This window comes from Spinacia oleracea, chromosome 6 (genome assembly GCF_020520425.1).
Source record: "Spinacia oleracea cultivar Varoflay chromosome 6, BTI_SOV_V1, whole genome shotgun sequence".
In the NCBI taxonomy this organism is placed as follows: Eukaryota; Viridiplantae; Streptophyta; class Magnoliopsida; order Caryophyllales; family Amaranthaceae; genus Spinacia; species Spinacia oleracea.
The window spans coordinates 127,845,714-127,856,183 of NC_079492.1; the positions used below are offsets into that span (position 1 = coordinate 127,845,714).

Consider the following 10,470-nt stretch of genomic DNA (forward strand, 5'->3'; position numbering starts at 1 on the left):
GAATAAAAGATTATCCTTCCATTCTTAACATTATGCCATTCTACATTTAGAATGCATTTTAACCCTTTTGTTTTGTTATTATTATGTTCTATTCACATCTTTATCTACTACGTATATATTTTGTATTATATCCAAGAACCTTTATGAGAAGAAAAAAAAACGGTTTTTTCATGAAATGCCCCTGAGGTTTGCAATAATGCACCAAATGCCCCTGCGCGTTTCAAAATTCATAGAATACCCCTATTTTTTCGTACTGTTCATTAAATGCACCTGGATATAACGGACGTTAGCTTGCCGTTAGTTGTGTTTTACCAATTTGCCCTTAATTCTTATTTGACTTGATTTAAGCAAAAAATGTGACAGAAATTCCAAAAAAAAAAAAACACTTCCCAACTTCTCTTTATCTCTCCTCTCCCCTGTTCCTCAATCCTCGCACACCTTCATCTCCTCCGCCCTCCTATGCGCAGGCCCCACTGCTCTCCCCTAGAACATCGACCTTCTCCGTTTCTCTCTCCTCCTTCAAGAACAAGACCCCAACTCAAAACCCCTAAAGGAAAATGCCAACATCCCGCTACTCAATGTCAATTCCTCTGCAAGACATCGTTTTCCGCCGCGAATATGGCCGAAGAAGCTCTATGCTGCCTGGAAGGACTGGATTCTGCCCGATGGTGTGGTTTCGATGGAGGATGGATTGGTTACTACTACTGGTAGGATTGGAATTGGTTCAACTTTTATGGATTTGAGTTTGCCGTCCGCAATTATGCGGTGTCGTTTAGTCGAAAATCAGGTGGTGGGTCTTGTTAAAATCGGACAGTGTGAGTTGAATGATCAATTGTTGGAGTACAACTATATGGGCAAAATTATGAGTATTGTTAGTTGGATGAATGTTGATAAAAGAAACGAAATAAGTTCCCTCCTGAGGATTTCGTTGAGAAATTCCAGATTGTGCGATGTTCTTGGGTTGTGGCTTGATGGGGAAAATGACGGGTCTCTGTATTTAGTTACTGAGAAAATGAATAATAGGTTATTGAATCTGGCGTCGTCGGGGTATGGGATTGATCAAGATAATGCGGAATGGGGTTCATTGATGAGGACAATTGGTGTTGAATTGTGTAAAGCTTTGATCCGTAATTTGCATTTGGAGGGCTTTGTTTGTGGTTGTTTGGGTCTGTCTTGCGTTTTCTTTGATGAGTTTGGGCATGTTTGTGTTGACATAGGTGAGGCCTTGGTGATAGGAAGGAAGTTACGTGAGTGTACATTGTGAACATAATCACCTTGGGTGAAACTGTAAATGTTATGTTGGAGCCGTCATTGGCTAGTGATTATTCATCAGTACACGAAGTTTTGCTCAAATGCTTGGCTTTTGATCCAAGTACTAGACCACTTGTAACGGACATCGATGTCTGGAAGTGTATCAAAGGATTCAAATTGTACCATTCTATTAATCATGTCTTTAGCGTTAACAGTCAATCCATGAGTTTGGGTATTTGGTGCAAAGAAATTTATAAATAGTTGTATACTATGCAAAAACTTTATATGTAGGTGTATTTAATGAATTATAAACATGACTTAACGGAGGACTAACGGAAAATCATAATAGGGGTATTTGGTGAACAATACAGAAAAAATAGGGGTATTATATGAATTTTGAAACGCGCAGGGGTATTTGGTGCATTATTGCAAACCTCAGGGGCATTTCATGAAAAAACCGAAAAAAAAATTATGGTATCTTATTTTTGAATAGTAAAAAACTACGATTGTGCATTGAGATCGGAAGATGCTTTAGATTTTACTTATAATTTTATAACCATAGTTTAGATTTGAGTGATGCCTGATCAAAATGTTGGATTGAAAAAACTTCTGATATTATGTGCGGACAATTTGAAGTATCAAATTTCTTTTAGGTTTTCTTTCTTATCATCATTCAATTTCTTTGAACATTTAGGACATGTAAGTTTACTTAATTTAATTGATCAAGTCATTAATGTTCAAATTTGTACTTGGCGTGTTTGAGACTTGTAATAATGATCATATTTCCAAATAACTCCACTAGAAATAGGTAGATGTTGTAAATTGACATGAAAATAGATTTTATTATATGGACAGATGTAGTGTATGCATGTTTTCACGTATAGGAAAGCAAGTCATCATTTGTTTTTCTTCTTATTAAAATCAATATTGATACCTCTTTTTAGACCCTTTTTTCCCTTAAATGGATGTCTAAGATGGTAAAACTTTTAATTGTGTTTAATTGGTCCCAAGTTCAATATTTTAACAATAATATTTTGTTGGTGGCATTACATAAAAATCACACTCCCTCCATTTTTGAATGTTAGAGTATGTTTGTCAAACACTAATTTTTGGTGTTTAAGAGATATAATTGAATAAAATACAATAAAATAGTTAGAGGAATGAGAAAGAAAGGAAGAGAGAGTGAAACCATTTAAGAATTGGTGTTCATAAACATCAAATGGAAAACCAATTTCATGCATGGAATATTTGACATGTGGCATATGAGGGGACCAAACAATATTGTTTATTTTTTTTAAATGCAAAATGCATTTTATAGATGGTGTTTTAATTACAAAGTGACATTTTAGAGATGATGTTTGTTAAATATTGATAAATATTGTTGGTGTTGAGTTTGGTGTTTGGGAGAGAGAAAATGTAAAATATTATATTTTATTGGGTTGAAGTCCAAACTTTTGGTGTTTGATAAACATGCCCTTAATCCTCTTTCCATATAGGGTTGTTTTTATTTGTTAGTCTCTTTTGGACACTTGCCTTATTTGTCCAACAATTATCACCATTATACCCATGTAGATTTCCAAATGGCCCACTTGTTTACTCCCAAGTAAACATTTATCCCCATTATAACCCTTAATTATTTATCTCTCATACCCACATGGGTTAGATTCTATTGAAATTCACTTGACATGTGTACTTAAGTTGGATAGTTTTAGATTCCAAAATGGACTAACATTTAAGAACCGGTGGAGTAATAAATGATGAGATACATTTGGTAATGCTGCACAATAAGAGTCCACGAGACATTTATTTGCATAGAAATATCTTTTAATATATTAGTATTAGTTTTCTATGCACACAATATGCACTTTTAATTTTTAATTTAAAAATACACATATAATAATACTTAATTGGTTAATTACTTACAAAACACTTTGTGTTTAGTTTAATATTTTTTTTTCATTTAAGCAAGAGTAAAATAGGAAATCACCTTTTTTGATATTGTCTTAGGCGTTTCCTTATACTTCATATAATATAGATATATAAATGCTCTATTCCAATGTTCTTTACTGTTGCAATTTGCATAGTCTCTAATTTACTTGTTGAACTTTTAATATATACTGAAATAAATCTAATAAAATCCTACAAGATAACTCTTTTATTTTCTAATATAATTCGTACAAACTATCAATTACGCTAAAATTTAATAAACTTAATTAGAAGACAGGTAAGTAGTATATATAATATGAAAAATATTATGCAACAAAGAAAATACACACATAAAACTTATCGTAATATAGAATAACTACTGTAATAATAGTATAATAGTAATAGATGTCCTATTCCTTTAAGTTGTAGAGAATAAAGATTTGATGCTTATAGAAACATTATAAAAAGGTGCATGGTTGTAAGTTGTAACAACAGAAGTCGACACCATACAGGAAGTGAGAAGTTGGTAATATAATATAAGATATATTGCACTTCTAAAATATTATTATTTAGTTATGTCTGTGCCTAGAAATGGGAGGGATTCACTTGTTCTAGGAGAAGTAATTGGAGATGTTATGGATCCTTTTATTAGGTTTGCAACTCTTAAAGTGTTTTATGGAAGTAGAGAACTTATCAATGCTTGTGAGATAAGACCCTCTCTTACCGTCAACCCACCCGCGATTGAGATTCAGGGTAACGATCCTATGTCAGTCTATTACTATACATTGGTAAGTCCTAATAATTTTACATTTAACTTTCTTATTTTGTTTCGATCTATATATTTGGATATATAAAATACTATCTCGAAATTATGAAGGTGATGGTGGATCCTGATGCTCCTAGCCCCGGCAATCCAACTGAAAGAGAGTACCTGCATTGGTAAGTTAGTCAAATTTTGTGGTGATGTATCTGATTAAACTTTTTGGGGCCCCTATTCTAATCTTAAAATTCGAGCCCCTAATATAAAAATACCAATTTAGTAACTAGAATCATTTCGAACTAATTACCGTAAAATCCTTCTATTAGCAACTTTAAAGTCCAAACTGTTAGCCATTGCACCTGCACGCAACTCTTCTCGTCTGCTAACTCTCTTCTCTAATTTCTACGTTCAAAAAATTTCAATAATTAACTAAAATAGTAGCAATCAATCTCTACTTCAAAACATCTCATTAGCTAAAATAGTACGGAGTAGCAATCAATCTCTACGCATATGGGAAATACCTCATACTTGTATAAAAGTTAAAACAAATATATATAAAAAAGAAATTATGCAAACCAAATATTTATGCCTCAAGCCCTCAAGTTCTCTGTTCTCATAATCATCAAATCATTTTAACTATGAATTTCATTTTTTGAATATTGATACTTTTGGTATTTTGAAGAAAATATTGAGGTTATTGGGTGGAGATTTCTAGGTGGGGACGGGGGTAAAATATACCTGTTTTACTGACGTAAAGAAACGGAATTAATTCTTCCATTGAAAGTAAGAAGAGAAGAATCTGGATGTCATTATTCATTAATGGGAGTTGAAGATCGAAGAGCAGCTTTCACAGAACAGGACTAACAGGAGTAAGGAGATACCGCTTGTCAAAAAAAAAAAAAAAAAAGAATCGGGCTGCATAATATTGGGCCTCAAAATTTGGGAGCCACAGCCCATAGGCCCAGCCTATAGTTGACTCTGTATTGGACTTGCACCCGAGACTATCCAAAACGGTGATCCCACAGGGGCGGGCGGGGTGTCTCCAACCTTCACAAGTACTTTTACGTTGGTGCATCGCGGGCCCATACCGTACCGGTTTATGCCGGAGTATAGGCGGTAAGTTTTGGGTAATCTCGAGTGCACAACGATAAATTATAAATGCCTCTTCCCTGGGTCGTCCCTTAATACTTGTACAGTTTCTATAAATGGATATTTTTACTAATATTATATTATTTCTCACACTTACCTACTAACCCACTTACAGTCCTACTCCTTACAAAAAATCATTTAAAATTTTACACCCTCACCCACCACACCCCACCCCCCACCCCACCCCACCCCTTACATATTTTCCACTAACTATATTAAAAAAATACCCCACTATCAACTAACACATTAAATTAGTAAGTCAATTCAAATGTCTTAAAATCCGCACCGGTCAAACCGGTGCGAGTATTAAGGGACAGAGGGAGTAAATTATTTGTCCCATTTTGACTGGACACGTTTGTCAATATATAATTTTGATCACTAATATCTTTAATTACATATTAGAAAAACTTATAAAATGACAATATTTTAATAATATATATTAGGCAAATTTGTCAAAAATGACCTTATAAAATCGATATTTTGCGAAAACTAACTTATAAAAAAAGATGTTACCTTATTAAAAAAAATTATGTTGTAAGATATTACCTTTTTCCGAATTATAAACGTTGAATCAAAATTCCGGGATTGACTTTTACCATACGAATCTTACGTGCCATTTAATTAACACCTTTTCCCATTAGTTACCACGTGAGTACACCTAGTAAGTCTATCACATCCAACCAAAGTTAGTATCTTAAAACATGTTTTTATATAATAGAAATAAAATATGGTCAAAGTAAATTATGTGAATAGTGTAAAAAGTCAAAATGATGCAAATAATTTGAAGTAGTTAAATACGGACTACCAAAATAATTGAGTGTGTTAATTGTTATTCTATTTACTTTTGGCTCAGTGATTATTATTATGATGCATTAATTTTACCAATTAGTATTTTCTTTAAACATTTGCTTTTTATTTTGACGGAAATCAGGTTGGTGACTAACATACCAGCGACTGGAAACATCAATGCCGGTGAGTTATCAAATTCATGCCGATGAATTGATGATTTGCTATTCGCATAAACCACATCGACCATGTTTTTTTTTTTTTTTTTTTTGAGGGAACTTGAAGCTCAAGAGATTAAACTACGTAGTATATTTTAGTAGTATATTTGAAGAATCGTAACGATCAATTCAATACAAGAGGGAGGATCATCAGTCTAAACTCTCCTACAAATCACCCACGGCAAGCAATGACCACTTTATTATTACCTTTCCCTTCGAACAACTTTAAGACATACCGTATATCATTGAAAGGATAGTTTTTTTAGTCCATGCAATGCACGAGTTATACTTTTCAGTTTCTTAAAACTAAAAATAAAAAAATTGGTTAATTTAAAAAAATAATAGGTATCGATGGGTGGTCTAGAGTGAATAAAATTTATGTAGCATACTTTAAAGATGGTTTGTATATGAAATTTACGTAGGCCCTCAAACATAAAATATACGTAGTTTTCACTTTTTCATTATTTTGGTAGTTTTTTTTAAAAAAAATACATTTTCATTTTTTCTCTGTATGCATGGAATCAACATATTTTTTCTCTTTCCAATTCTTAACTTATATTCCTTTCGTTAATTCACCTTTTTAACAAAAATTTCTTATTCCTTTTCCTGTCTGTGATAACCCTAGGGAGGAAAAGTGGATGTAAGTTGATTGGTTTTTATCCAATGTATAAGTTGCATTTGATTACTATCTTATTGATCAATCAGTAACTTATATATTGGATAAGTAACTAATATATATAATAAAACGACTTAAAGGGTTTGGATCCAAGGGAATAAATATATATTTGTATAACATATATATAGATGTGGCAATCAAGTATTTTGATTGGTACGGGTGAAGTCAATTCTGGCCGTGTCATGTTCGGGTGAGTGGTCGTTCATGTTCATTTTGAAGTCAATTCTTTAATTCGTGTCGGATCATATTAGTTCCATCCCGAATATGGTATAATATTACTATGATAAAACAATCGTTTCAGACACACCGGTAGTCGGTTGGTGGCGGGTGAAGTTGAGTTTAAGCGAAAATAGGGTAAAGCTAGTAATTATATTGATTAGAGTTTGAGGTTCGTATCCGAAATCGGATACAAGTTAGTTCTGCACGGTCTAATAACATATTGACAAACAATTTAGAAAGGTTAATTAAAAATATAGTGACAACAGAGGTTTTGCAGTCTAGGTTGGCATGGTTCGAATATTTATAATACCAAACCTAAACAAAGAAAATTTCAATAAAATCAGGCCAAACTAAATCGCATTAAACGGTTTTGTGCAGTTGGTTTTGCGGTTTTGTTAATGGGAAGAAATTTTAGGATGAGATTATGGAGTATGTACAAAAAGAAAAAAAAAATTGCATAAGACAATTTATTCCTATGTGCGTTTTGGTACTTATTTTCTTCATAATTTCAAAAACATTGAAAACTATAAATTGCGGTTTCAACAATAATTAAACCAAACCAACCCACTTAAAAAGGGTTTGGTCTGCGGTTAGGTAGGGTGCAGACCATACCAATGAGGTCTTTACCTAATAGTTAACACTGAAATCCGTGATAATACTTCGTAGGTCACATGTTCAAATCCTCACCTCCCGCTTATAATTTATATAGTCCTTGTGGCTCATTCAATTCGCACCCAAAAAAAAAAATGCAAACCAAAAAAGTTAACCATTTGAGAGCTCATAAGCATTGGTTCATGGAGTTCTACTGTTCTAGCTTGTAATTCCATTTTTCAAAAATACATAATTGCTAATGGTGTAGTTTGTTAATGTAGGGCAAGAAATCGTTGCTTATGAAAGCCCAAGACCATCATTGGGGATACATCGGTACGTATTTGTGTTGTTTCGTCACATGGAAATGAAATCAATAAGTCATCCAGGGTGGCGTCAAAACTTCTACACCAGAGAATTTGCCGAACGTTATGATCTCCGCATGCCCGTCGCCGCCTCGTATTTCACATGTCAACGCGAAAGTAACTACAGAGGAAGAAGACGTTGAAGCCTTTCCCTTCGATCCCAATGTGTGAAGAACGTACGGTCATGCATGTCAATGCTTCTAACTAAACAAAACCTATGTAGTAATTTTGTCCCGTAATATGAGGAAGCTATATGTATCAATAATCCCTTTTCCCCCGACAGTTAGTATGAGATGGGTACGGGTGCGCGCTTGTAGCTGGTTGTCTAACATTTCCAGATGGAATTTGGGTCACCTTATAATTTTTTTCGAATATGGTTATTATGGTAACGAGAGCAACAAAGATAGCTACATACCAACGTAACTATTATACTAGTATTGTATTTTATGTTTTTAATTATGTCTTTCAAATCTTACATCAACCTTTTGCGAGGAATTTGTAATGAGTAAGAGCTAGCGCTAAGCGTACTATTTTCACTGTTTCTTAATACATGTAATATTTTAATTCTTTGCATTATTTTCGAGTTTGACTATATATGTTTCTTTTACGGATTTTTCATGAAATACCCTTCAATTTTCACGAAATTCACCAAATGCCCCTCGACTTTCAAAAATTCACCAAATGCCCCCCACCTTTAACATAACTCCCAAACTACCCTTACACTTAACGGACGTTAAGTCTCCGTTAACATAACTTTACTGTTTTACCCTTATTCCAAGTCTTTCTTCTACTTTTAACAGAACAAACTCCTCCCAAAACTCTCTCACTTTCTCTCTCATCAGCAACAATGGCACCATTGAGCAACTGTAGCTTGAGGGTTTGTCAACAACCCACATAATAAAATCATGATTTCATACCACCACCATTCCAGGCAAACTGAAATGCAGCTTGGGATTGCCAAGTTGACGAGCGTCTTCCACCGCATTTTCCGACCTTCACATTCACTAACTTTCTCTCTCCTGCAGAATTAATGAAACCTCCAATCTTCTAGAATCTAAACAAAATTAAGAAGCCCGTGGAGGAGAAGAAGGCCGCTGCGCCGAGAAAGATCCGGTTGAGAAGAAGAAGGGAGGAGTAGAAGGGCCTCCGCCACCCTCACCGCCCTCTCTTTCTTTGTCCTCCAATCACCAATCGAAAGCTTAAACTATTAATCAATAATGGCGATTGCATCAGGTATGATTTCAACTGGAATTCGCAATTCGACACTTTTTAGGGTTTTGGTATATAGCTTTTAGATTTGATTGGATGAATTGCTTAATTTAATTCGAATTGTTCGTGTAAATGGGTTGAATTTCTTGATTTAATTTGAATTTTTCGTATATTCAATTGCGTGTAATCCCTAATTCATGATTGTTGAGTTTAGATATCTTGTTAATTTTACTCGAAATTTGATTTTTTGTTTCGCCGGTAAAAAAATATCTTGTTAAACTGGAGCTGTATATGAATTGTTCGTGTAATTAGAGGTTTTCGAAACACTGAACGATTATTGCGCTATTGGAGATGTTTCTAAATTGATTATGGGGAAATTTGCAGTGGCGTTTAAGTCTAGGGAAGACCATAGGAAGCAGTTTGAATTAGAGGAAGCTCGTAAAGCTGGGCTTGCGCCAGCTGAGGTTGATGAAGATGGAAAAGAGATTAATCCTCACATTCCGCAGTATATGTCTTCTTCTCCTTGGTATCTCAATTCGAATAAGCCGGTGAGTTTCCGATACTTTTATAATCAAGTTTCTTTATGTTCTTTGATTTTGGTGGTGTTGATAGAACATTAAGAACTGACCATCCAAATTTTTGGTGGATCTTCAGAGTTTGAAGCATCAAAGGAAGTGGAAATCGGATCCGAATTACACCAAATCGTGGTATAACAGAGGTGAAAAAGGTTTTCAGGCATCAAAGAGATTGATGTTCCAGACTATGCACAACCGAGTTCTAAGTGTCTTTTATTGGTGGAAAGAAAATAGACCGGTGGTGCTCTATGTGTCTTTCAATCCCTCCTAAAAGCAGTGATTATTGACAAAACAACTTTTGTAATTTTGTTGATTACACCACTTGATTGAAGAAAGTTAGCCTAATCGAGTATTTAAAACCCTGGTTATAACATATTAAGTGAGTATGAATTTAAGGCATAATGACCTTACCAATACTACTCTTGTTCGGTTGGCCATAAAACTTAAAGTAATCAGTTAAATGACAGAGATAACAATGAAATAGTAGGACTATAATATGCGACTGAAATGGCGGAACACCCAAAGAATTCCGCCTTCTAATAAAGAGATTGTAAGACCTTTACACAATAATGTTTCAAGTGTATATAGGAAGAATAAGGGCTCAAGGTTTCGCGCTAACGCAAATAAATCTTATTTCAAATTAGCAATGGTCAAAATGTTTCGGAATTCAGTCTAGCAAATTTTTTGTTTGGTACTTTGTGATGAAACTACAACAAAACAATTTGGTAACAACAACAAGCACTCAGAA

At 34.1% G+C, this 10,470-nt stretch overlaps 1 protein-coding gene across 1 annotated transcript; it reads left to right on the forward strand.

Annotated features, from left to right (window-relative positions):
• Positions 1 to 3,657: 3,657 nt before the first annotated feature.
• On the forward strand, positions 3,658 to 10,067 carry LOC110787043 (protein TWIN SISTER of FT-like). Its single transcript, XM_021991619.2, has 6 exons — positions 3,658 to 3,965; positions 4,055 to 4,116; positions 6,018 to 6,058; positions 7,858 to 9,171; positions 9,532 to 9,695; positions 9,802 to 10,067. Exons 1-4 carry the CDS (start codon positions 3,753 to 3,755, stop codon positions 8,079 to 8,081), a joined length of 540 nt encoding a protein of 179 aa, XP_021847311.1. The 5' UTR covers positions 3,658 to 3,752; the 3' UTR covers positions 8,082 to 9,171; positions 9,532 to 9,695; positions 9,802 to 10,067.
• Positions 10,068 to 10,470: the final 403 nt, after the last annotated feature.